At 47.1% G+C, this 26,816-nt stretch overlaps 2 protein-coding genes across 3 annotated transcripts in view; one reads left to right on the top strand and one right to left on the bottom strand.

Moving 5' to 3' along the window:
• The window catches only part of LOC121304194 (protein capicua homolog), a 33,379-nt gene extending 22,997 nt beyond the window's left edge, over window positions 1–10,382 (top strand). For both annotated transcript variants that reach the window (XM_041235164.1, XM_041235163.1), the window contains 18 exons: window positions 91–289; window positions 836–959; window positions 1,141–1,323; window positions 2,297–2,444; window positions 2,717–2,913; window positions 3,019–3,169; window positions 3,265–3,353; window positions 3,592–5,236; window positions 5,469–5,635; window positions 5,734–5,894; window positions 5,977–6,125; window positions 6,386–6,712; window positions 7,072–7,391; window positions 7,755–7,951; window positions 8,128–8,279; window positions 8,497–8,631; window positions 8,736–8,867; window positions 9,068–10,382. In XM_041235164.1, coding sequence (XP_041091098.1) covers window positions 91–289; window positions 836–959; window positions 1,141–1,323; window positions 2,297–2,444; window positions 2,717–2,913; window positions 3,019–3,169; window positions 3,265–3,353; window positions 3,592–5,236; window positions 5,469–5,635; window positions 5,734–5,894; window positions 5,977–6,125; window positions 6,386–6,712; window positions 7,072–7,391; window positions 7,755–7,951; window positions 8,128–8,279; window positions 8,497–8,631; window positions 8,736–8,867; window positions 9,068–9,411 — 4,820 coding nt within the window. In that variant the 3' untranslated portion in view covers window positions 9,412–10,382. The remainder of the gene's footprint in view (window positions 1–90; window positions 290–835; window positions 960–1,140; window positions 1,324–2,296; window positions 2,445–2,716; window positions 2,914–3,018; window positions 3,170–3,264; window positions 3,354–3,591; window positions 5,237–5,468; window positions 5,636–5,733; window positions 5,895–5,976; window positions 6,126–6,385; window positions 6,713–7,071; window positions 7,392–7,754; window positions 7,952–8,127; window positions 8,280–8,496; window positions 8,632–8,735; window positions 8,868–9,067) is intronic.
• Window positions 10,383–20,868: 10,486 nt separating this feature from the next.
• LOC121304163 (POU domain, class 2, transcription factor 2-like) overlaps window positions 20,869–26,816 on the bottom strand; it is a 41,673-nt gene continuing 35,725 nt past the window's right edge. Inside the window, exons 5-15 of the mRNA XM_041235132.1 lie at window positions 26,181–26,387; window positions 25,531–25,636; window positions 25,071–25,162; window positions 24,408–24,551; window positions 23,857–23,998; window positions 23,616–23,767; window positions 23,315–23,503; window positions 22,780–22,828; window positions 22,480–22,636; window positions 22,187–22,260; window positions 20,869–21,549 (exon numbers count right to left, since the gene is read on the bottom strand). Coding sequence (XP_041091066.1) covers window positions 21,188–21,549; window positions 22,187–22,260; window positions 22,480–22,636; window positions 22,780–22,828; window positions 23,315–23,503; window positions 23,616–23,767; window positions 23,857–23,998; window positions 24,408–24,551; window positions 25,071–25,162; window positions 25,531–25,636; window positions 26,181–26,387 — 1,674 coding nt within the window. The 3' untranslated portion in view covers window positions 20,869–21,187. The remainder of the gene's footprint in view (window positions 21,550–22,186; window positions 22,261–22,479; window positions 22,637–22,779; window positions 22,829–23,314; window positions 23,504–23,615; window positions 23,768–23,856; window positions 23,999–24,407; window positions 24,552–25,070; window positions 25,163–25,530; window positions 25,637–26,180; window positions 26,388–26,816) is intronic.

The following is a 26,816-nucleotide window of genomic DNA, read 5'->3' as shown; positions in this document are numbered from 1 at the left end:
AAATTTTAATATTAGAAAAATGTATATGGTATAAAGTGTTCCTTTCTAAATAACCCCCTCTCGCTCTCACTCTCTCGCTCTCTCTCTCAGATCCTCCCCAATCCTGTGTGGTCCCAGTCCCAGAGCCCAGCACTACCACTGCTCCCAGTCTGGGAGGGGACCCTGAGAAGCGCCCCCCTTCCAGTACAAGCCCCAGTGAGGCCCCGCCTCGAGAGGAGCAGACCCCCCCTGCCAGAGACGGGGGGGCAGCAGGGGGGGACAGTGAAACTGAGAGCGATGCAGACGACCCGTGAGTATATACACAGTGAAATACACAGACACTGATCTATACACAGTGAAATACACAGACACTGATCTATACACACAGACACTGATCTGTACACAGTGAAATACACAGACACTGATCTATACACACAGACACTGATCTATACACAGTGAAATACACAGACACTGATCTATACACACAGACACTGATCTATACACAGTGAAATACACAGACACTGATCTATACACACAGACACTGATCTATACACAGTGAAATACACAGACACTGATCTATACACACAGACACTGATCTGTACACAGTGAAATACACAGACACTGATCTATACACAGTGAAATACACAGACAATGATCTATACACACAGAAACACACAGACACTGATCTGTACACAGTGAAATACACAGACACTGATCTATACACAGTGAAATACACAGACACTGATCTATACACATAGACACTGATCTATACACAGTGAAATACACAGACACTGATGCATACAACTGAGACACACACAGTGGGTGAGTTGTTGGTTGATTTGTTTCTTGCTGTTAGGTTCTTCTCCAGCGTGATGCCCGAGATACCCCTATCTGTGCCCCCGGTGAAGAGGAGGACCCAGTCCCTCAGCGCCCTGCCCAAGGACAGGGACTGCGACAAGGATGGCAGGAGCCCGGGCAAGGTGAGGAGAGGAAGGGAAGGGAAAGTCCTTGCGTATGGGTTTTGCTTTTCTTTGTTCTGCCCGTCCTCCTCTCACTCACTCTCTCACTCACTCTCTCACTCACTCACTCTCTCACTCACTCTCTCACTCACTCTCTCACTCACTCTCTCACTCACTCTCTCACTCCTCTTGTCCCTCTCAGAGGGAGAAGGATCACATCCGGCGGCCGATGAACGCCTTCATGATCTTCAGCAAGCGGCATCGTGCCCTGGTGCACCAACGCCACCCCAACCAGGACAACCGCACCGTCAGCAAGATCCTGGGGGAGTGGTGGTACGCACTGGGGCCCAAGGAGAAGCAGAAATACCATGACCTCGCCTTCCAGGTAACCAGAAACACCCTCACCTGAGACAGGGAGCCAGAAACACACTCACCTGAGACCAGAAACACACTCACCTGAGACCAGAAACACACTCACCTGAGACCAGAAACACACTCACCTGAGACGGGGAGCCAGAAACACACTCACCTGAGACCAGAAACACACTCACCTGAGACGGGGAGCCAGAAACACATTCACCTGAGACCAGAAACACACTCACCTGAGACGGGGAGCCAGAAACACATTCACCTGAGACCAGAAACACACTCACCTGAGACCAGAAACACACTCACCTGAGACGGGGAGCCAGAAACACACTCACCACTCACCTGAGACCAGAAACACACTCACCTGAGACGGGGAGCCAGAAACACATTCACCTGAGACAGGGAGCCAGAAACACACTCACCTGAGACGGGGAGCCAGAAACACATTCACCTGAGACCAGAAACACACTCACCTGAGACGGGGAGCCAGAAATACATTCACCTGAGACCAGAAACACACTCACCTGAGACCAGAAACACACTCACCTGAGACGGGGAGCCAGAAACACATTCACCTGAGACCAGAAACACACTCACCTGAGACAAGGAGCCAGAAACACATTCACCTGAGACAGGGAGCCAGAAACACATTCACCTGAGACAGGGAGCCAGAAACACATTCACCTGAGACGGGGAGCCAGAAACACATTCACCTGAGAGCCAGAAACACACTCACCTGAGACGGGGAGCCACACTCACCTGAGACAGGGAGCCAGAAACACATTCACCTGAGACCAGAAACACACTCACCTGAGACGGGGAGCCAGAAACACATTCACCTGAGATTAGAAACACACTCACCTGAGAAAGGGAGCCAGAAACAAACTCACACACGTACACACGCGCACACACACACCTCTGAAACAGTTAAACCCAGCAATGGTAGTAATGTTGAGTGCTGAGCCACGTTGCTTTGCTGCCCCCTGCAGGTAAAGGAGGCTCACTTCAAGGCACACCCTGACTGGAAGTGGTGCAACAAGGACCGCAAGAAATCAAGCTCTGATGTGAAGACAGTGCTGAGTGGAGCTGGGGGCGTGCCCAAAGAGATGAGAGAGAGGAGCATGTCAGAGACTGGAGGTGACAGAGGAGGGGAGGAGAGAGAGAGAGAGAGAGAGAGAGAGAGAGAGAGAGAGAGAGAGAGAGAGAGAGAGAGAGAGAGAGAGAGAGAGAGAGGTCACTGCAGAGGTGTTTGTGGAGGGAGGGAGAGTAGAGAAGGGGGTGAGTGGGAGGAGAGGAGAGACGGAAGGGGAGGGATTAGCATACCTGACAGTAAGTTAGTGAGGCAGGAGTTTCAATGAACAAAAAAAATAACTTCACTTTCCTTCTCCCTCTCTCTCTTCCTCCCTCAGAGCCCCTGGCTGTTTCACAGGCTGCCGCCCTGGGGGCAGAGCTGAAGGCAGGGCCCAGTGGAGTGGGTGTGGCTGAGCGGCAGGCAGGGGAGGGGCCTCCGACCCAGCTGACACGCCCCCGAGCATTCTCACACAGTGGAGTGCACAGCCTGGAGAGAGGAGAGAGGAACACGCAGGCACTGACAGAGCTGACACAGGTACACCTCTCTCTTACACTTTCTCTCTTATACACACATTTCCTCTGTGTGTGGATGTGTCCCCGCTCTCCTCTCGCTCTCACACTTCCTCTCTCCTCTGTGTAGATGTGTGTCTCTGGCTCTCAGTACTCCGGTATGAAGTTCTCAGCCCCGCGGCGCTCATTCTCGCGCTCCCAGCGCGCCGCCAGCGAGGAGATGACCAGCGACGAGGAGAGGATGGTGATCTGTGAGGAGGAGGGGGACGATGATGTCATCGGTGAGGGAGAGGCGTGTGTAAGGGTGTCGGGTGAGTGTGTTGGGGTGAGTCTCTGAGTGTGTCGGGGTGAGTCACTAAGTGTGTCTCTGTTTCAGAGGACTCCTACCCGGCCGGCACCATCGATCTCAAGTGTAAAGAGAGAGTGACGGACAGTGAGAGCGAGGGGGAAGAGGGAGAGCACAAGGTGAGTGTGAGCGAGTCAGGGGCTGTGTGTGTGTGTGTGTGTGTGTGTATCTGTCTCTGTCTCTGACTCTCTGTCTCTGCGTGTGTGTTTCAGTGTCTGTGTGTGTCTCTGTCTTTGTAAGTCTGTCTATATGAGCGCATGTGTATCTGTCTGTCTCTCACAGCTTCATTTATTTTAAAGCTAACAGTTAAATGATGTGAATTGATGTTTACAATATTCCTCCTTCTCCTCTCCACAGAGAGTGTTTGCCCCGGTGATCCGCTCCTCCCCTCACTCTCACTCCCTCGCTCACCCCTTCTCACACCCCCACTCTCACTCCAAGGCCGAAAACAACGCTAACAGCAAACAGCTACTTCCTGTGCACGGAGAAATTACATCCTCCCAGCAACAGCAGCAGCAGCAGCACAGGAATCAGAACCTCCCACAGCCTCCCAGTCCCAGCTCCCAGCAACACCAGCACCACAGCGCTCCCAGCAACAGCTCCCCGTCCCACTGCACCTCGTTTACCACCAGTTACCAGTCTGGAATGGGGGGAGCGTGTAAATCGACAGGAGGAGGGCAACCCAATTCACCATCATCGACAGCAACAGGCAAGCGCCCGAGCAGCAGCAGCAATACCAACAACAACTATAATAACAATAATAATAATACCAATAATAATAATAGTAGCAGCAGCAGTGGCGATGGGCTCAAGAGGAAGCGAGGGGATCAGCAGCAGCAGCAGCAGCAGCAGCTCGGGGAGACGTCCTCGGCAGAGCCCTCCTACCCCCCTGCTCACACACCCAACAGCTTGACAGCTTCCCCCTCCCCCAGCCCTTCCTCCCAGCCCCAGCCCCAGTCAGTCATTGCCAGCACAGTGAGCATGCTGCCCGCACTGGTTTTCCCCCAGTCCCCCGGAGGGGTAGGGGTGGGGCGTGTTTACTCCCCAAGCCCTCTCCCCGTCCTGCCGCTCTCCCAGCAGCACTGCCTCTCTGTCAGGATGGCCTCCACGGTGGTGACCAGCGTTGTGAAGCCCGTGAGCAGCACCCCCGTCCCCATCGCCAGCAAGCCGGCCAGCCTGCCCTGCCCCCCGGCCGAGCTGCAGTTGTCAGGGAGGGTCTTCAACCAGCAGGGGGTGCCGGGCGGAGGGGCTGTGTCTGTCGTGTACGCAGAGAAGAGACCGCCAGCGGTGCTGGGGGCCACACAGCCCACACAGCAGATTGTGATCGGCCCCACCTCTGCGGGGCTACTGCCCAGGTACACCTCATCGACCCCTCCCTTCTCCTTCGCTACCACTTCCTCTCCTTCGTCATCCTGCTCTTCTCCTCACGCTGCTTTCTCCGTGGCTGGGGGAGGGGGCGTGCTGACCAGCCTGGTGGTGGGTGGGGGGGGTGCGATTGGGATTGGGGGCCCCCAGCATGGTTTCGGGGGACCCCCCCAGGGCACGGCTGTGCATCTCATCGGTCCCCATCAGCAGCCTCAGAGTTACCACAGCTCCGGCTGCGCTGTTAATAACAGCACGGGGCTGGCCGCTGGGAAAGGCAGCAGTCTGGGCCTCATCCAGTCCCCAGCTCAGTTTTTGTCTGCGGCGGCGCCCTCCTGTGGCCCTAAAGGGGTAACGCAGGTGCAGTACATCCTGCCCACCCTGTCCCCAGGGGCGGTTGCCATGGGAGGGGCCGGTAAGGCTGGCTTACCCCACCCCTCCCAGCAGCTCCCTCCCACTCACCACCACCCCCCCCAGCAGCAGCAGCAGCAGCAGCAGCCAGCCAGCATCCACTTCACCCTGCCGGCCCCGCCCCCAGGGCCCAGCCAGGCAGCCAATGGGAAGGCGGTTGGCGTGGTGACGGGAGCCACGCCCCCACAGCAGCAGAATCTTGCAGCCTGCAACTCGCCAGGGAGCAGAGGTGAGATACATACTAAGAGGGAGAGGCACTGGGAGGGGTAGGGGAGGCAGGAGGGGAATTACTGAGATACATACTGAGTGGGAGAGTTGGGAGGGAGACGAAGGATTGAGGGGGTGCAGCGGTGCTTGAATCCTCTCTCTCCCTGTTTAGTCGTTGTCGTTTTCTTATTATTAATTTATTTGGCAGACGCCATTTTTCACTGTAATGCCCAGACTCTCTCTCTGTCTCTCAGCTCAGTCCATCTCCCCAGTTCTGCACCAGCCCTGTCTCTCTGGCTCGATAGTCCAGGCCCAGGGCAAGATACTGGTTCCTCTGGCGACTGTGCAGCCTCAGCCCCTCCCCCTCGTGGCCCCGCCCATCTCTGTGCCGATCCAGAATGGGGCCCAGCCAGCCAGCAAGGTGAGTGAGCGGGAGTGAGTTTTGTAGTGAGGCTGTTGATTTCAGGTTGTGTATTGTTGTGTTGATTGCTGTTTCCTGGTTGTGTGTTTTGCTCTCAGATCATTCAGATCACTCAGGTGCCGGTTGTCCAATCGCAGCTGGCCCCCGCAGGAGCAATACATGCTGGGAGCCCCTTCCCCGTCTCCATGACGACCGCTGCAGTGATGTCACCAGGCTCCTCCCAGCCCCAGAAGGTTCTCCTGCCCTCTGCTGCCACACGGTAAAGAAAAACACAATGTTTAATCGAGTATTGCAAAATAAAATCTATGCCGATCAATAACCGATTAATCTTTCTCCCTCAGGATCACCTATGTGCAGTCGACGACAGGCTCCTCCCCCCAGACTGGCCCCTCCCCTGGCCCTGCCTATGTCTCCTCCCCCCAGGGAGGTCTGGGCCTCACTGCTGCCATCGCCCCCTCTGGTCAGACTGTGGTACAGCCTCTCCTTGCAGGTAAGACCGCAAGACCCTCTGTGCACATTACTGACTTGAGCAGCAGCTCCAAGAAACTCCACCTGCATCTCCCTTGTTATTTATCAGCATTCCCTGCGTCTCCCTTCTTATTTATCAGAGCTCACCCTCACGTTCCCTGTATCTTTTCAGGATGTTTGCAATCATTCTTTGTAATGGTGCCAAACGAACTGCACTCTTTATATATGTAAATATTTTCATAAGATTATTTTATTATCTCTTTCTCTCCCCCCTTTTTCCAGGTCAGACCCCTGTCCTTGCCCCAGGCCAGTCTCCCAGCTGCCCCCAGGTGCCCCCCATTCCTCACGGTCCCGGTGTGGCGGGGCAGGTGCTGACGGCCATCTATCCTTCTCCTGGGGCGGGGGTTGCAGGGGGTGTGGTTCCTGTGCCGCAGAACGTGGTCTACAGGGTGTCCTCCCCTGCGCCGCACTCACAGGCACAGATCCTGCCGAAAGTTGCGCAGACACACAAGCCAACCAACTGCACTGCCCTTCTGGGGACCTCTAGTGGCTCTGCAGTGTCACTACAGCAAGCAGGAATGTCAAGCAGCAACACCCTGACACTGACAGGTATGGACTGGACTGCTATCATACGCAGTCCGTCTGGTAAGCATTGTAAAACACAGAGAGGTCTGGTAAAGCATAGGGAAGCATTGTAAAGCACAGAGAGGTCTGGTAAAGCATAGGGAAGCATTGTAAAGCACAGACAGGTCTGGTAAAGCATAGGGAAGCATTGTAAAGCACAGACAGGTGTGGTAAAGCTTATTAAATAACAAATCCAATCTGGTCCAAACAGAGTGGCACCAGGAGGTGTTTATCAATATACAATAGATACATCATACGATACTTATGCTTTTTTGTAAAACCGAAAAATAAATTAATAATAATAATGTATTCATGTATATATATTTCTTCTTCTTGCTACTCAGGGGGCATGTCCTCGGCCCCCAGGCCCCCCCAGAGAGTGAAAGCCACGCTGGCCTCCATCCCGGTGGGCAGTCTGGAGAGCGGGGGGGGGGGGTCGTCTCGAGGTGGGGGCGCCACTACTGCCAGCCCCCCTGACAACAGCGGGGAGCCACAAAACCAGGACAGGTACCCCCCCAAACTGCACAAGGAGTGGGACCCTGCCGCGGAGAGAGAGGAGCGGGGCAACAGCACCGGCCCCGAGGGGCAGATAGCAGCTGCTGGGACCTCTGCAGGGGCAATAAGCGGAACCTGCCGGGGCAAAGAGGGGGCGACACAGCAGCAGGTGAGGGGGCGGGTACCTTAAGGGATACAGAGCAGATTTGAATGCTAGGGTATGGTTTTTGTGCCAGTGTTTAGAGACGTGGTTTCATTAGGTTTTGTTGCTTTACTTATTAAATGCTAAATACTAATATACAAATGAAAATAAATCCAGTTTAAAAAATCCATGTTTTTAACAGAGGGCTGTGAAGCGGAGGGAGTGTGTAATGTGATTGACACAGCAGCTGTGTATCATTGTTTGCCACCATGCTCACCAACTAGACAGGATACTAACAAAGAGATTGTATGTTTAAAAAACATGAATGATGTGAAGAATCCCTATTTAAATTGCATTTAATCATTATTGTCATTCCCCTCCTCCATGTAGGGTGTATGGAGAGGCTCTGTTCCTGAGGCAGCCCCTCCCTCCTCTCCCTGCCCCTCCTCCTCTTCCTCTTCTGGCTCTGTCTCCGCAGTGGGGGGAGCAGAGACCCCCAAACTGCCCCCCCTGAGTGACCCCCCTCCTGCCAAGAAGGTGAAAGTGAGGCCACCGCCCCTCAAGAAGACATTCGACTCTGTGGACAAGTGAGTGGAGAGAGGGATGGAGATAAAAGGATAGAGAGGGAGGAAGGTAGAGATGCTGCACTTTGTGCTGTTGCTGTGGAATCTGTAGTCTGTGTTTGTTCTTGTTGATTGTAAATGATTATGTCCTGTGTAACGTTTATTTGAATTTGAGCGTGATTAAGACACTCCCCCCGCAGGGTCCTGTCGGACGTGTATTTCGAGGAGCGCTTCGCCGAGCTCCCCGAGTTCAAGCCGGAGGAGGTGCTCCCCTCCCCCACCCTGCAGTCTCTCGCCACCTCTCCTCGAGCCATCCTGGGCAGCTATCGCAAGAAACGCAAGAACTCCACTGGTGAGGGAGGGAGGGAGGGAGGGAGGGAGAGGGAGAAAGTGTCTGAGTGTGTGAACATGCTAGACTGACAGCTTGAACTAGCACAAGAACTCCACCGGTGAGGGAGAGAGTGTGTGAACGTGCTAGACTGATAGCTTGAGCTACCACAAGAACTCCGCCGGTAAAGCTGGGTGTGTGTATGAGCGAGGAAACTGTATTAAATCTCTTCTTCCCTCAGATCTGGACTCTTCCACGGAGGATCCCGTCTCTCCGAAGCGGAAGATGCGCCGCCGATCCAGCTGCAGCTCTGAGCCGAGCACCCCCAAGAGCGCAGCCAAGTGTGAGGGAGATATCTTCACCTTCGACCGGCCAGGTAACCACTCCCCCTGCGCGCACACACTGACACACACTACTGACACCCCCACCACACACACACACCAGAGCCAGCAGTGACCACCTGTCTCCCCTCCCCCTCAGGCACGGACTCTGAGGATGTCCTGGGGGAGCTGGAGTTTGACAAGGTGCCATACTCCTCCCTGCGTCGAACCCTGGACCAGCGCAGAGCCCTCGTCATGCAGCTCTTCCAGGAGCATGGCTTCTTCCCTTCAGGTAAACAACTGTGCATATACAGCCCTCTCTGTCTCTCCTGTTTTTGTTGTATTTTTGTACAGTGGAGAATGAAATCTATCTAATTCAATCACTTGCCTAAGTGTCTGATACAGAGTCGTGCTTCCAGTTTGACTTCTCTGCTAGCTTCAGTCTGCAGTTTGCAGGTCACTAATCCCCCCCCCCTCTTCTCTCTCTCTCAGCCCAGGCCACAGCTGCCTTCCAGGCTCGCTACTCTGATATCTTCCCTACGAAGGTGTGTCTGCAGCTGAAGATCAGGGAGGTGCGGCAGAAGATTATGCAGACCGCCAACCCCTCAGAGCTGGTGAGCCTGGGAGCGGGGCTGGGGTCCCAGGACATGAGCGCACCCAGCACCCCCAACCCCAACCCTGGCCCCAGCCAAACACAGACACAGGGGCCCGCGGAGAGTCACGCCACACAGGAAGCAGGGGAGACCCAGGGGGGAGCGGGGGAGACGGGCTGCACTTCCCCACAGCAACCACAGGGGGCAGCGGCAGCAGCATCCTCCTCCCAGGAGTTGAGATGAAGGAAAGGAGACCAGAGTGATGGATGGATGGAATGAAGGCCAGTTGCTGTAGGAAGAGAAGGAAGGAATGAAGCAGTGTTTTTGACTTGGTTGGGAAAGACTAACCCCCCTCTCCACGTACCTGCAAACACACACACGCACATACTCGCTTGTGTACCGATCCCTGTATGAGAGCAGACAAGGAAACGTCTTTGTCTTGCTATCTTAACCCCTTCATTCCCAAAACTTTCGTTATACTGAAAACAAATAATGTTTTGTTTCTTATTTACGTTTGCTAAAACCATCAACCAGGTCATTGTTTAATACCAGAGCTCTCTCTCTCTCTCTCTCTCGATTATTTTGGGATTCTGAGAGTATTCTTTTGCTGTATAATGTCTAGCTTGCATTTCAGTTTGTGTGGAGAGGTGGGGGAAACCTATAAACGCTAGCTTCTTTGACTCCTTCCTCTGGTTGGCTCACATGGATGCAAGTGGGTGAGGAGCTGTACCTCCTTCACCTGCCACTGGCTGGATTGTAACAGTGGCCCGACCTCGGAGCTCGATTAGGCTGCAGAGGAAAGCAGTGAGAAAACGGACGCTTTGATTGGCAGCAGGAATTTATTTCCTTGCTTTGGCTGGAGTGTAAACCTGCTGCACAATCGGAACTCCTCCCTCACGGGCTGGGAAGGACATTTTATTTTCATGTAAGGGACGACTGGTTGGCTGCAGTGGCTAAAGCCGTATTCTGATTGGTTCGGATGAACAATGGCTGCAACATGGCTGGAACGCACAAGAGCTGGGGAATGGGCTATTCTGTCTGTGTACTGAGGGGAGGGAGAAAAACGAGTCCTGCATGGACTAGAATTCAACAAAGAAAGAAAAACACAGTCACAGGCAGACGATTGCACCAGGAGGAAGAAAGGAAAAACAATGGGACAATTTTAATGAAACATTTAATACAGAACAAGAACTTGTTTTTCTTTTTTTAAACCGCGTATATAATGATTAATATTATTGTTCTTTTTACTTTTTTTTTTTTTTAATTGTTGCACTTTGTTGTTTTTGAAAGGAAAAGGATCAAGTCCTTGCACGCAAACACAAGCTCCCTGTTTCAGTGTTATATTGTTACTGTACAGTGGGTGCAGGACTGTCACTTCCAGAGAGCGCGCTTTAATGAATGTACACAATGACTAACAAGAAATGACATTATTTAGAACATGAACACAAACCATCAGCTGAGCTTGCAGCGCTGCAGTGACCCTGTGTGTGTGTGTGTGTCATATATATAAAACCCCCTTCAGGTGCTGTGTGTTTAATTGTACCATGTTAAGTTTCTATCTATATCTATTTTATAATGCATAATTTTTTTTTTTTTTTAAGTTTAGGCGGGGCAATTTTTTTAACCCACAGAGTTCACGCAAACTGTTTTTAAAAAAAAAAAAAAAAAAAAGAATTCAAATTGTTACTGAAGGATATATATCTTCTAAAATAGGGGTGTAACGATGGGCCGAGTCCTAACCTCTCATTTGCACCGTGACGTGAGACCAAAAGCACAATCCGGCTCGCTGTGGAGCACCAAATATCAGGGTTTGTTTTCTAGTTGCTGTGAATGCACTCATTTCATTTGTCTTTTAACAGCACGCTCCATCATTTCATTCTTATGCATCATACAAGGAGCCCCGTCGCTGGTGTTGTGATTCAGTGCCTTGTTCCACCCCGTTAGTACACAGACCTCTGGGTCCACCCAGCTGAGCACGGGTAAGAAAGTGCTGAAGACAGATTTACTGTATTTTATTCTGTTTAATTTGTGCTGATCTGGCTGTTAGTTTGCACCCACCGCTAATAATGTCATACTCATTCAAATTGTAATTGTGTGTTTTTTTTTTTTTTTTTTTTTTATGAAAAGTGTTCTCAAGTAGAAAAGAATATTGTAATTATTAATAAAAAGCATAATAATAAGAATAATGTCCGTTACCATTAATTTTGAAGACACACGAAGTAAGGAATTGATTTGACTGTGCTATATAACTATATATCTAAATATCTGTATATATAAAAAAAACAAAAAAAAAAACAACTTAAATATTTTCTGAAAGTCACTTCAGCATGAAGGTGGGAAGGTTGTGTTTTTGTTTTGTTTTTTTATGATGAAAGTCAAGTTTGATATTCCTGAAACTGCTCTGGGCTCTTGAAGAACAGTTTCACAAATATCAAATTTTATTTTATAGATTTTTTGGAAAACAAAATAAATAAAATGAAAACTCCTCCTACAGCCTGTTCTTTGTTACCTGCAACCATTTCAGTTTATTTTATTTTATTTTTTTGGTGTCTGTATTTATTCATTCCATTCGAATCGCCTGATAAACTCTGAACTCTGCAGCCACGCCTGCCCTACATTTCTAGACTGGCAGAGTTGTAAAAGATGAGCTACACCCCCAGCCCTTTAAATATTATACTTACCCCTGACAAACCTGAACAGGCACATATTATTATATTATTATTATTATTATTATTATTATTATTATTATTATTACTGTTGTAAGGTGACAGACACTCCACTAGCACTTTATTAAAATATTCTACTTACCCGCAGCCAAACTAAAAAGACTACTACTAATAATCACAAACATACTAATAATAGATGAAGCCAGCTACTAGTTATTGTAATACTAGTGAAAACTTTTTTTATTATATATAAATAAATGCCGAAAAAAAGAAATCCAGTACATAAAAACGTGTGTAAAAAAATAAATAAATAAATAAATAATTCCTGTGACTAGAAATCCCAAAAAATAATAACAAATTCAATGCCAAGCGTTTCGACCAGAACTCAAATTGAAGGCATTGAAGAAGACTCCTGATCGACACTGATGCTGAGAAAGCCTTCTCGTTGATGCCTCTCATTCAATTGACTGCGTTTGTTTCAGTGTTTCTATTAAGGCTCGCAGTGGAAATTCTTGTCACGGGGTTTGTAATGCTTTGAGTTCAGCGGAGTGTTCTACAGTTATGGATGGTGGTTCTGGAACTTGCTTCCTGGGTTCATGATTATATTCGTTTGTATTATATATATATATATATAATAAAGTACCAGCGACTGAATGAAACTTGTTGTTCATGTGCAATATTTCTTACTGTAATACTGAAATAACAATAAAACATGTTTAACAGAGAGGGTGCTGTGTTTGTTTTCTTCCATCACTTCAAGTAATACAAATAAAAACTTGTTTTACCCTTCCTGCATCTTGTGCCACTCTGTCTGTCTGCCTGCACTGCCACTGAAGATCGTTTGGGAAGGGTATAGTTAGCACACTGCGGTCCCATTCTACCAGCCTCACCCCATTGTAGCTGCCCTGTACTCGTGCCACGTTGCCTCTCAGAATAACACAGAAACATCCCCATTCTAGTGCCACTGTCAGTCTGTCTGCATTTCCATGGAAAATCACTGAGACAAAGAAGGAAGCAAGAAGAAATGTTATCTGTACAGTCTTTTTTTTAATTTTATTTGGATGAATGAAACACACTCAGTTACAAAAATGACTTTTTAAAAGAACGACACTATACAATGAACAAGCAGTTTTTTTTTTGTTTTTTTTTGTTTTTTAAAGATAAATACACTGATCGGCTAAACCTGCTACTACAAGGAAGGGAAGAGATGGGATAGTCTTAATCACACAAGCAGAGGGACAGAAAGAGAGAAACAAAATCAAAGAGGGAGGGAGGGAAACAGACCTCAAAACCCTTTGTCGTGTCACACACGTTGGTTTAGACTGAATTCCAGACAGCAATGCAGCATCCTGTGACACTCGCTTACTAATTGAAGAAGACATTGGTTTATGTGTTTGTCTTGGGCTGGCGCATTCTTTTGGTATTAAAAATTAAGTTAAGAGGGAAGGAGGCTTTAGCCCACGGACAATATTTTAAATATCTGAGATTTTTCTTTTGAATTTAAAATGATCATTCAGATTTTTTTTTTACAATTTAATTTGCACTTTTTTCCTGCAAATTTGTCATTAAGCTTTATTAATGTGCTGTTCCTCTGGTAGCACTTTTCTATTTAAATTTTGTTTTTTAAAACCAAGCATAACAACATTTCACATTGAAACTTACAGTACCATCCCCCTTACATGATTTCTGTTTGTTCAAATAACAAATACATTAAATAAATAAATTACATACATAATTAAATAAAAACATTCATTTTTTAACCCAGACTAAGAAACATGTTTCTGTACATTTCAGTCATCATATCCTGTGCCCATGTACAGCATGTCAAGCATGTCTTCCTTCCAAGTACACCAGAGTTTAACTGGTAACCTGCCCCCCTGCAACACTCTGCCCTCTAGTGGATGTAAGAGGTGACCACAGTTACAAATTTCACTCTAGATAACGACTACATAAAGAACGGAGCCCATCCCCCGGCAGAATGTTGCGGGGGGGGGGGGGGGGTTTTAGGGGGGGCAGGTTTATGGTGGGGTTGTTTGCAGGGAAGACCTGGTTAGATGCACTTTGTGGATCTTGTTCCTTTGTTGTTTATTCTAGTACATGCGTCCAGACTTTCAGTCTAGTTAAAAAGAAACATGGGCGATGGTTTAGTTAGTAAAACGATCTCCCTGGTTTCAATGAAACCCAGCCACATATACACACATACAGGGCAGGGGGGCTGACACTGCACCATCTTACATCCTGACAGCTATTCTTAATAACAACAACAACAACAACAATAGCGAGAAGCATTTTTTAGCAGTTGCCAATTATTTTTTATATTTTCTCCCAATTTAGAATATCCAATTACCACCCCTGCGCTGTCCTCCGAAGCGTGTGCTGTCAGCCGACCGCTTCTTTACACGCTGCAGATTCGCCGTGCAGCCACCTCAGAGCTACAGCATCGGAGGACAACGCAGCTCTGGGCAGCTTACAGGCAAGCCCGCAGGCGCCCGGACAATTGTGCGCCTCCCCCCCGGAGAGCTCCAGTCCACGGTCGGCAGTGGAATAGCCTGGACTCGAACCGGCGACCTCCAGACTATAGGCCGCCCCCTAAATGAAAATCTTCCCCACTTGTAAACCAGACTGGACTTCGCCTGTTATAAATTGCAAAGTGATGCACACTGGATATAAGTGAAGTAGCAGTCAGACCCCCCATTGACAAACCTTCACACGACTCAGTCTGAAGGGGTGAAGGCTACAAGTGACAGCAGGAACCTTGTTTTGTCTGGTTTTACTGATTATTATTACTCCCCCACATTTATTATAATCACAGATATTTGTATTTATTTTTTTAAACAAAGAGACATATAGAAAAGACAGACGACCAAAAAAAAAAAAAAAAACTATTTTCTAACGCTACATTGTTTTATTGTACTTTTATTATTTGTTTCGTTTTCCCTCAAAATCGAAAAGGAAAAAAAAAACTGAAAACACAAAGCTAAAGAACAAAGTTACAAGTTTACGAATATTATCATTATCATTAGTAGTAGTAGTAGTATCATAATCATATTTACGAGAAGCTAAAATTTTCCATTGACAAATAGTTAAAAATATACATTTTCTTTCTTTTTTTTTTGTTTTTGTTCGCTTTGGATTGCTGTGAGGTCCAAGTTGTCCATGCTGGGTAACTGCTGTTTAAACACGAGAAAGCAGACCAGGTAGCGGCGTTCTGAGTGAGTGAGTGCTTCCAGTCCACAGTAGTAAATAAGATTCTTTGGTTTATTCTCTTTTTGTAAATGTACTAACTTTATTCTCTTGTTTTTTTTCCTTTGGATTCAAGCTGTATAGTAAAAAGAACGGAGGGTCCCGGCGCAGGGACGAAAAGGGGAAAAGGGCTCCCAAAAATAAATCTCTCTCTGTTCTTCTGAAGTAATGTTAATTAATAAATAAATAAATAATACATAATAACCCACCCCGAACAAAAGTGAAAGCGCTTTCCAGCAGAGCCTCGCTGGAAACTCAGCGAGAGGGACAGTTCGTGGCCTCGGCACCAAGGCAGCCACCCACACGGAACTGAAGACCCGCTTTGAAATCCCTTCACCAGCTGCACAACCCCGAGAGGTCCGTGAGTCTGCACTGCGTTGCTGTCTAACGCATTTCAATCGGTGCTCTGGTGAAAGGGAAACGTACACTTCAGTGCAGAAGTAAATACTCACTGTGTTTAGCTCAACCAGCCCCAGGAGAGGCGGAGAGAGTAACGGCGCAGTCTCCAGCCAGCCCCGCCACGCAGCGCTCTGGTGTTAGGAGACGCCATTGCGGCTCAATGGAAATCACGCAGCCAAGATAAGCGACGCGGCGCTGCGATTGTGCCGCAGCACAGACCCCCTAACGGACCTGCCGCTCTCCCCTAAACTTCCCTTAGCGACCCTCTAACTGGAAAGCTCTGCCGAGAAGAGGAAATTATTCCCAAAATAACCATTGCTAAAAAAAAAAAACAATAAACGTAATATACCTCTCAGTGTACACGGTTATGTTTTTGAAACTAATAATAATAATAAGTCAAATTGATTAAAATAAGCATTTTTTTAACTTCTGTCTCCCGCTGATAAGATTTATTTACAATACTTTGGCATCACACAGGTTTCCTTCAGTGGAAAACAAAACCTTCACAAACTGCTTTCAGTCTATATTCCTCTTAAAGTCGTTCTTGGAAGTATACCCCAGATACTCAGCAGCCAGTGCGGATCGTTACCATCTTAGCAAACTACACAACACTTCAAGAAGGTGCGGATCGCTTTACATTAAAACAAACACAAACTAATAACAATCAAAGAAAGGGATGTGTTTATAGGGGGCAGACCTGTAAGCACCGCCAGGCGCCTCGCTGTTACTTTGTTATTCTCGTTTGTGGAACAGACGAGCTCAGAGTCTCAGAGGTATGCGAAACTCCAACCAGTATCTGGCTGAATTTTCCGAAGACTCAATAATAATAATACGAATAAGAATAATAATACTGATTTTGTTTTAAATCCCCCTTTTTTTAAACCGCTGCCGTCTGTTTTTCCCTAAGGACATTGAAGTCCACTACTGAAATACTATCGGCATTGTACTATCTAATGGAGACAATTTCATAATTAAAAATCCTTGTTCATTTAAACACACAAATAAATGTTCAACTGAACGAGCACAATCTCCTAGTTATTATTATTATTATTATTATGATTATTATTACAACTGTTTAAATTATTTTTAAAAAGATAAACAAAGCGCTGCAGTAGTTGATGTTGGCAGACCAAAGTAACAATTACCCTCAACAGCCGAAGAAAACCCCCCCGTCAACACTATCAACCGCTGCTTCGGGTATTTAGCAGTGATAGAACTGCTTCTGCTGTCTGTGGAAGAGAACCCTATAATCCAGTATTTAAACAGTGAACCCTGACTGGCGCTGATGTAGTCTTGTTCTCTTGCCCTGTCTGTTGGTCCGAGGCAAGCCCGGTACAGCGCTAGCAGTGTATAGAAATCTCGCCAGGTAATTGCCCGGCGGTTATTTTTCAAATCCCTAAAGGCGGGGGGGCAGGTTGGGCTCCAGGCAAAGCAAGGGCGGTTCTGCTTCTTATTAAAACAACACCTTTTTATATTTGAAAAACTTTTTCAGCGTCACTTTTCACAGAAGAATGTCAGGGTGTGAAATGTTACTATACTTGTTTGACCAAAATACTACCACTAATACTACTACTACTACTACTACTAATAACTACTAATAATAATAATAATAATAATAATAATAATAATAATAATAATAATAATAATAAATAGAAAACATAAAACATTTACTTAAAAACAAACGAAACAGACAAACATTTAGGAGTAAGCGTGATTTAAATTCACACCCTGACCTCTTACAGACCCCCCCCCCCGCCCCCATCAAATCAGTAACCCGTCGCGCTCCTTGCTGAAATCTGCCGCCTGTACCCCGTCCCCCCGTCCTCTCGTGTCCCATTTTTTAAAGCATTAATCTATTTGGTTTATCATCAAAGTACATGAGGTATATATATATCGAAAAAAAACAAAGCAAAATAAAAATATTGAGGAGCAGTCAAGCAGTACGAGCGGGGCCGGGGCAGCGAGCTAGCTAACCAGCGGGCGAAATCAGTCCGCAACTCCGACACCGCTCGCCCGCTCGCAGCAGCAGAGGCAGTGGCTACAGCAAGTATCTTATCATTCTTATTTTTGGTTTCATAGCTGTGTAAAGCTTTCTATTCGTAAACAGTGGGGCCAGGCTTTGGTCGTCGTCTTAGGCGTAGTTCCCCTCGCTCAACTCTCACACAAAGTGTTTTTTTTTTTTTTTAGACCCTTTTGGTTCTGTTATCTGTAGCGACAACGTACTGGAAGAATGCAAAAGCAGCCTTTTTATTATCTGTTACTGCAGGCTAATGAAGGAGCGTCTGCTCACGGCTGGTTGGGATATTATTGAAATGGGGGGCGGGGTGGTAGGTAGGTGTGAAGCACAATAGTGTGTTTCTGGGAGGTGAGCTTATGTATAGTTGGTGTATTATGGTATGGCAGGCAATCTCTGCCCAAAATATATCTGTGTGTGTGTGTGTGTGGTTGAGCAGGGTGTGTGTGTGTGTGTGTGTGTGGTTGAGCAGGGAGTGTATCTGTGTGTGTGTTTGTCTCTGTGGTTGAGCAGGGTGTGTGTGTGTGTGTGTGTTTGTCTCTGTGGTTGAGCAGGGTGTGTGTGTGTGTGTGTGTGTGTGTGTGTGTGTGGTTGAGCAGGGTGTGTGTGTGTGTATTTGTCTCTGTGGTTGAGCAGGGTGTGTATCTGTGTGTGTGTTTGTCTCTGTGGTTGAGCAGGGTGTGTGTGTGTGTGTGTGTTTGTCTCTGTGGTTGAGCAGGGTGTGTGTGTGTGTGTGAGGTGTGTGAGGTGTGTGAGGTGTGGGGGTGTTTTTTAGTTGGGCCTAACTGTGAAGTCGTGGCTGGTAATCAAACACAGCCTCATCACCACTTGCTGTTAACTCTGCCCTGGGTTTAACTAACCAGGCTTAAACCAGCACAAGGTCATTTAATCAGCGATCATCACGAGTTAAAGGTAACTGCTGATATACTACTGTAAAAGCATTGATAAATACACTGCAAACATTAATACTAAACCCACCGGTACTTAAAAGTAACCCCTAGGAACAGCGAAAGACTAGACCTTACTAAACACGTTTACTTATTTGTTTTTGGTGTTTCAGCATCAAAAAGATGTTTTATTATTATTATTATTATTATTATTATTATTATTATTATTATTATTATTTGCTCACCGGTAGTTCTTTATTCAAGCTCTTCTTGGGTTTTTTTTGTGTTTAGTTTTTTTGTTTGTTGCCTCCACCGCATGGTTTAAAAAAAAAAATAATAAAAAAAATAAAAATAAAAAATAAGGAGAGACAGTTATATTTTTGGTCTAAAATCAAGTCATCATCATCATCATCATCATCATCATCATCATCATCATCATCAACAACAACGTTTTTTTGTTACATTAGCAATATAAGCAGAGAAGAACACAGATTCTTTCTATAAAAACTAAGCAGAACCACTAACAGTTACATTCCGTCTAAAGCATGTTGAGAAGTTTTCTTGTTTTTTTCTTCCTTTGTTTCAAAAGAACCTGTTTTTTTGTTGTGTTTTTCCCCCCACAAAAAACAGATAGAGGAGCAGCGCGCGGCGTTAGGGTAGGGGGGTTCGGCCCAGGGGTTCCCCAATCCCCAATCCCCCATCCCCTCCCCCTCCCCCTCCCCCCACCCCCCCCCCACCCCCAGGCAGGGAAGGCAGGCAGACCCTCCCTCAAACACACACACCCAGGCACCCCTCCAAACCACACCCTTGTTCTCAAAACAATTCACACCCAACCTAAAGCCGGCAGGCATGCTAAAGCTTTTATGGTGTGTGTTTTTTTTTGTTTTTACCTTTTTCTTTTCCTTAAATCTAAAACTCGAAAAGCTAAAGTTTCACAGTATTTTCCAACCACCTGATAGGCTATCTATAGCACAACTAAGGAAAGCAACATCTGAAGAAGAAATTCTGAGGTCAATCAAATATTCCCTAAATAAAAGGAATATATATATATATAATTTTTTTTTTCAGTCTCAACCTCTAGGCAAAGAGAAAGGGTGCAATCTAAAACAACACAAAAAACAAATTTCAAGAACTAACAAAAAAACAAAAGAAAAAGAAAAAACCAAACGACAAAAGAAAACCAAAAACTTAACAATAAATAAATAAAAACCGCGTAAACAAGAACAAACAAGAGACTTGAAACAGGAACGAAGAAAGAAAAAGAAGAAGAAGATATCTATATATATATATTCTATATAATATATATATATATATATATATATATATATATATATATTTTTTTTTTTTTTTCTCCTCTCCGCTTTTCATCGTGGCTGAAATGTTCTCCTCTGCGATTTAGAGAAAGCTTTGGTATCCGAAGATGAAATCAAAACGGCACAAAAACATCAAGGTTCACGGGACAACGAACAAACCCACACATTTAAAAAGAAAAAAGAAAACAGAAAAACATTTTTCTTTGTAATAAAGTTTTCTTCGAGAAGCCAGTTAAAGCTCTGAAACTAGAGAGGCCAGTATCCTCCCACTAAACCAATCTGTCTTTTTAAAAGTCTTTCTTACGTTCATGGAAACTGCCTCTCCACGGCATATATATATCTGTACAGTATGATATTATATATATATATATATATATCTATAATATATATATATATATATATATATATATATATATATTTAGGTTGCTGGCTTCAGAAAGTTAATACTTTATATGAGGTATTCATTTAACAGAGAAAGAAGATAGCCGCTCAGATTTCCCAGCATTGGAAAAGAATCTCATCTCGTTTTTCAAACAATCTTGTAAGTTCAATGCCACCGTTTTGGTTTGGTTTATTTTTCTTTTGGTTTGTATTCTCCTGTCTTGAGATGTTTGGTTGGTTTGCTTTTTGTTTTTTTTCAATCCCGAAGCGACAGGCACTATTTAAAGTAGCAACAGGAGCAGAAACTTAATACAACGAGGTCTTCTGTGTTTGTTTGGGAAATGCATGAAATATATTTTTCTTGGTTTTTATAATTCTTCTATATATAAAAAGATATAAATATATTATATATAATCATAACTATATTATATAATATATCTATATATATATATATATTTTGTGTTTCATTTTCCGTTTATTATCTTTTTATATATAAGAACAGTAAACAAAATTTGTTTTTTTTGAAATTTTTTGTGTTTTTGTTTTTTTTTTGTTTTTTACTGTTTAGCTACATTTTTTTATTCTCCAACTTGAGCTGAATATAGTTTTTATATGTAATTTTTGTATTTTAATAATAATAATAATAATAATAATAAAAACCCCAAAATATAGAAACAATATTTGTAATAACATAAACACAAAATTTATTTTTTTTTTTTTTTTTTTTTTTTTTTTTTTTAGCAAACACAAAGAAAGAAATGACTATATACAGAACCTTTGGGTAAAGCTATTTTTCGTTTGTTTAGTTTTTTTTGGTGTGAAATTTTGGCATTCGTTTGTGTGTGTTTGGTTTTTTCTTCTTTTAAAAGTCCTCTCCGTTGCGGAAACAGATAATTCTCCATTTCTTTTACCAGCACGTCGCCAGCCCCCTTCTTTTAATTCCATTTAGTTTAAGAGAAGTCACTTTCAGGCTGGCCCTATCTCCGATAACCAATACACAGTAAAAAGAAAAAAAAAAATTCTTTGGGTGTTTTTTTTGCTGTAGAAAATTAAATGGCCAGAGTTCTGAAGAACCCAACAAAGGAGGGGGGGGGGGGGGGGGGAGTAGGGGTGTGGTTAGGGGGTGTGGTCACTCGCCTTAGCCCCCGCCCCTTCAGAGGCAGAAACTCCTCCTAATCCAAGAATGGGCGGACTCTGTGCTGACTCGCTGCTGGAGGAAGAAGCAGAGGAAGTGGAGGAGCAAGAAGAGGCGGAGCTCATGACAGGAAGAGATGCGGCTGCGGCTTTGGCGGCCACAGCTGCAGCCATCAGTCCCACGCCGGGGCTGGAGCCGAGGAGGGGCAGCCCGCCGTGGTTCAGGAACAGAGGAGAGGAGACGATGCTCTGAGTGCCGGCTGTGCCAGCGCCACTGCTCAGGACCAGGCTGGCACTCCCGTCAAGGCTGGAAAGAGACAGCTGCCCACCAGTGGCTGCCAGGGCTGAAACAAGAAGCAGGAGAAATGAAGCACACACGTTTTATTGTGTCGCTTGCGTTGTATTTGAATTCGTATTTCTCCTTTGTTGTTTTCAGGACCCCCTTGTGAACGAGGCCTCTCGGTCTCAATGGGTAAACCGCCTGATCAAATCAACAAGCAAATACTGAATAAGCCTGAGAATCTTTGAGTACTGGAGTGTTGGGAGTGAGCTGTCTTGCTGTATTGAAGCATTATAAATGCTAGACAAGTCTTTCACCTGCCCAAGAAATTGACCGAGAAATATAATCCTAACTCAGGGTTACAAATACTAAATACGAAATACTAAAATAAACTTAATACATTAACTAACTGACCAGCGTTGCGACTAGAAGTCTTTCTCTATGCCTGGAATTGATTTAGGAATACTGAACAAAACTTGATTTCAACATTGAAACAGTGGCACAGTGTGATAAAGCACAGTGAAAGCACGGTAAAGCACAGAGAGGTGAAACCATGGTCAGCTAAGGCACAATGCACAGTAAATTCATGGGTAAAGCATGGGGCAGGGTGTGTGTGTATACAGCGGTAAACTTTTCTAAGGGGGTGAAATGGTTAATGGGAGATGGCACACGGTGTGGTTTAGTTTATTTTTTCCACAAACCTTGTATGGTGGCCAAGGGGTTGTTAGCCATTAGGGCTTGGTTTATCCCTGCATTGACACCCAACATTGTGCTCCTGCAGGTAAAAGACACAAGCAGACACACAGAAGAGCTGTGACCAGGGCTCCCAGACTCACACAAGCAGACACACAGAGACCAGAGCTCCCAGACTCACACAAGCAGACACAGAGACCAGGGCTCCCAGACTTAGTCAATGTGTCTCAGTCTCAGTGTGGCAGTGTGTCTCAGTCTCAGTCTCAGTGTGGCAGTGTGTGTCGGTGCTGGTGTAACTCACCCTGTGTTGGGGTTGATGCCCGGCAGGCCCAGGGGGTTGTGACTGTGGGGGCTGATGCTTGTGCTGTTGTTGCTGTTGGGGGGAGGAGTCACAGGGGAGGGAGCAGAGCTAATCACACTCTGAGCTAAAGAGCCCATACCCGAAGACATTGTAGTCACTGAAAGGAGGAGAGATGAAATTGAGAGGGTTACATACACAGAGACACCTACATGAATTGAATCCAGTTCAATTACTGGTTACTAGCAGGGGGAGGGGAGGGGAGGGAGTGGTATTGTGTTGAGAGGAGAGAGCGCCCCCTACCTGTTGTGCTGAGGCTGCTGACAGCCTGGGACAATCCATGGCTGGAAATCTGAAACAGAAGAAAGACAAAGCCGGGTCTTAATAAAAACAGCAAGTGTGTGTGTGTGTGAAGAAGTTACAGTTTGCTGTCTTTTGAGAAGGGGTTGTTCTTTACTAAACTGTGCTGTGCTTTTACCAGGACACAGTAATTGTGAGTCCTCTTTGAATTGAATTGTAGGTTGTTTTTAACAGAGCACACATGCCCCCTGGTGGCAATACACTGTAATAGCTGTAAAAGCCAGGTAGAGTTTATATAAAGGGCTTGTACCATGTGTGGTATACAGCAGGACGGTAGGGTTGGGGTGGATCGTACCATGTGCAGACTCCAGCAGGGGGGTAGGGTTAGGGTGGATCATACCATGTGCGAGCTGTAGCATGGTGGTAGGGTTAGAGGTGGATCATAACATGTGCAGACTCTAGCAGGGGGGTAGGGTTAGGGGTGGATCGTACCATGTGCGGGCTGTAGCAGTGGGGTAGGGTTAGGGGTGGATCGTACCATATGTGGGCTGTAGCAGGGGACTTTGTGCGGGGTGGCTGGCTGGCTGGGGAGGGGAGGGGTGGCGCTGGCTGGATTGATGCGCTTCTCTTTCTGGCGCCGGTTGCAGAACCACACGCGGATCACCTCCTTCTCCATCGTGAGCTGCTCTGCCATCAGCAGGATCTCCTCAGAGGTCGGCTTCTGATTCTGAGAGAGAGAGAGAGGGAGAGAGGGGCACAGTCAAAACCATGAGACACACACACTGACACACACACACAGTGACACACACACACACACACACACTCGCTTGCTCCCTTACCGCTATAAAGGCCCTCTCTAAGGCCACGCGGACGTTGGTCTCGATGCTGGTGCGCTTCTTCCTGCGCCGGCCAGGCAGCCCCTCGAACCCACACAGCGGAGGGCTGCTGAGGTGATTGGGACTCGGGAGAGTGGTGTCCATCGACATGGTCTCTGAGACAGGGGGAGACAGAGGGGGTTAGAGAGGGAGGGAGAGAGAGGGTGGTGGGGGGGGGGGGGGGGGGGGGGGGGGGGGGTCTCACCTGCATCGTTGAGCCACTTCTCCAGCAGTGGTTTCAGTTTGCACATGTTCTTGAAGCTCAGGTTCAGCGCTTCAAAGCGAGAAATGGTCGTCTGGCTGAAGTCATTCCCGTAGAGCTTGCCCATCGCCAGCCCCACGTCACCCTGCAGTGCACCATGAGTAAACACGTCAACCCCCATCTGCCACTAAGCCACCGCGAACACACCCTCCGAGGGCTAGAGAATGACCTCACCATGTCCCATCAGCTGAACACCCCTCCCTCTGCTGTGCGTGTGCCTCTGTGTATCTCAGTACTCGAGTGAAGGCCAGTTTGATACAGTGTGTGTCAGTGTATCTCACTGTGTATCTCAGTGTGTCTCAGTGTATCTCACTGTGTGTATCTTAAGTGTATGTCAGTGTGTGTGTCTCAGTGTTTGTCTCTCAGTGTGTGTCTCAGTGTGTGTGTCTCAGTGTTTGTCTCTCAGAGTGTGTCTCAGTGTGTGTCTCTCAGTGTATGTGTCTCAGTGTGTGTCTCTCAGTGTGTGTCTCAGTTTCTCTCTCTGATCCCAGTACCTGAGTGAAGCCCAGTTTGATGCGCCGCTGCTTGAAGGTGCGAGCAAACTGCTCAAGCTCCTCCAGGTCGCTGGGCTCCTCAGTGTGGCCCCCAGAGGAGGACTGGCTCTCCGCACACTTACTGACCTGACTGTGAGCGTGCTGCTGGGAGAGAGGGGAGAAGGGGGGCGAGGGGGAAGAGGAGAGGGGAGGGAGAGGGGTTAATGGTTACACTCTGGTGTACCAACTGTGCTTAGAAAGAAGACGTGGTTCTGAGAGCTCTATAGAGCCACAGGAGGATCAACACTTCTGAGACTGAAACAGATAAACAAAGGGAATACAAACAAGAAGAAGAAGAAGACACTAGTTGCGATGAACAGAAGATTCAGAGCCGTATCGCGCTGCTTTTTAAAGTACCGTCCTCTCCCAGCGCCATCTAGTGCACAGCTAGTGTACTGCCAGCAACACAGAGCCTGCCCCCGAGAGGCAGCTCACAGCATGAAGGCACGCGGCTGATCCAACCTGCGTTACTCTTTATCTCTTTGTTGCCCAGTGTCCAGTATATTTGACATTGAGAACATAGGGATTGGATAGTGTATGGGAACACACCCTGGGCAGTGACGCTGTAAAGAGATCAGGGTTCATCCATGCACCCTTTCCCTAGTGGACTCTGTGCTCTCTTACCTGTGTGGGGAGGCTGAGTCTGGCAGGGGGGGACAGGAGCCCCCCTTGATTTTGCTGAGGTAGTGGAATTAGATTTGGTGTCGTTAGCAGGCCTGTATTTGAAAGAGAAACGAAACACAAGGTTACTGTGAGGGAGAAGACCAGAGATTAGCTGAAATACACGCACTGGAATAGGAAGAACACACACTGAAATAAAACACACACACATTGAAATAACACACACACACTGAAATAAAACACATACACTTAAATAACACACATACACACTGAAATAAAACGCACACTGAAATGACACACACACCCCTCTTCCATTCTATTCCCCTCTCTCCCTTCCCCTTCTCCCCTCTCTACCTCTTCCCTCTCTCCCTTCCCATTCCCTCCAATATCTTCAAATGTAAATTCTGAAAGCCCCCCTACCGAGCTGCCTCTGCAGTGCCTGTGTAGAAGAAAAGCCCCCTACCTTGCTGTCCTTGCTGTGCCTGTGGCAGCAGGAACTGTGCAGGTGATTGCAGAGGATGCCCTGGGACCAGGACCAGCTGCTGGAGCTGCAGCAACTGCTGGACATCCTGAGAGGAGAGAGGAGAGGAGAGAGGGAGGAGAGAGAGGCGAGGAGAGAGGAGAGTGAGAGAGGGAGAGGAGAGAGAGGAGAGAGGAGAGAGAGGACAGAAGAGGAGAGAGGAGAGTGAGAGGAGAAAAGAGAGGAGAGTGAGGAGAGAGAGGAGAGAGGAGAGAGAGATGAGGAGAGAGGAGAGTGAGAGAGGAGAGAGGAGAGAGAGGAGAGGGGAGAGGAGAGGGAGAGAGGGAGGAGAGGATAGGGAGAGAGGGAGAGGAAAGCAGAGGAGAGGGAGAGAGGTGAGGGGAGCAGAGGGGATGGGAGAGGGAGAGAAGAGGGAGAGGGAGATGGAGTAGGGATGGGAGAGGGAGAGGGAGTAGAGGGGATGGGAGAGGGAGAGGATAGAGGGAATTAGAGGGGTGAAAAAGGGAGGAGGTAAAGAATAAATGAAATCCATTCTCAAATACCATGTTTATTGACACAGGACTCAATCAGATTCAGGCTACCTGTTTGTAGGGCCGATTGGTTAAGCAAGAGGGAGGGGGCGGGACACTTACTTGGGCAGTGAGCTGGATTGGCTGAGACAGGGTGAGTTGGGGTGGAGGGTTGCTTGTCTGCTCACTGCTGTTTTGCTGCTGCTGCTGCTGCTGATTAGCTGCGTGCGCGGCTGCGGCTGCATTGGACTGCTGCACCGCTGCAGCCAGGAGCTGCGCTTGAGCCTGCTGCAACAAGAGCTGCTGCTGTGCGGGCAAGAGAGCCGTCAACTGAGAGACAGCGAGAGAGAGAGGGGAGGAGAGGAGAGAGAGGGTGAAAGGGGAGAGAGGGAAGAAAGAAGGGAGGGGAGAGAGAGAGAGAAGTAGAGAGAAAGACACAGATTAGCAGTGTGCGGAGAGAGAGAGAAAGCGAGAGAAGCAAGCACTCCGAACAACATAGCGATGTCCGAACTTCCATTCCTAACACACACGCTAAACCAGGCCGCGCAGAGAAAGACTTCGCATCGATTACCGCTTGACGGTAAAGGATTATTTTGCGGATTTGTCCGGCGCGTCTCATTTTCTTGTAAATTGTCGGGCGAGTCTGGGTTTGACGGAGACTGTCATTGGGGGAGTTGGGGAACATCATAATAATAAACCCGGTCACCCAGGGTCGATCGTACTCGACACACCCCCCTCCCCCCGCGGACCCGGGGGGCG

The sequence above is a fragment of the Polyodon spathula genome, chromosome 37, assembly GCF_017654505.1.
Source record: "Polyodon spathula isolate WHYD16114869_AA chromosome 37, ASM1765450v1, whole genome shotgun sequence".
NCBI classification, from domain to species: Eukaryota; Metazoa; Chordata; class Actinopteri; order Acipenseriformes; family Polyodontidae; genus Polyodon; species Polyodon spathula.
The sequence above is the reverse complement of the archived record's forward strand: the minus strand, read 5'-3'. Positions and strand labels throughout refer to the sequence as shown.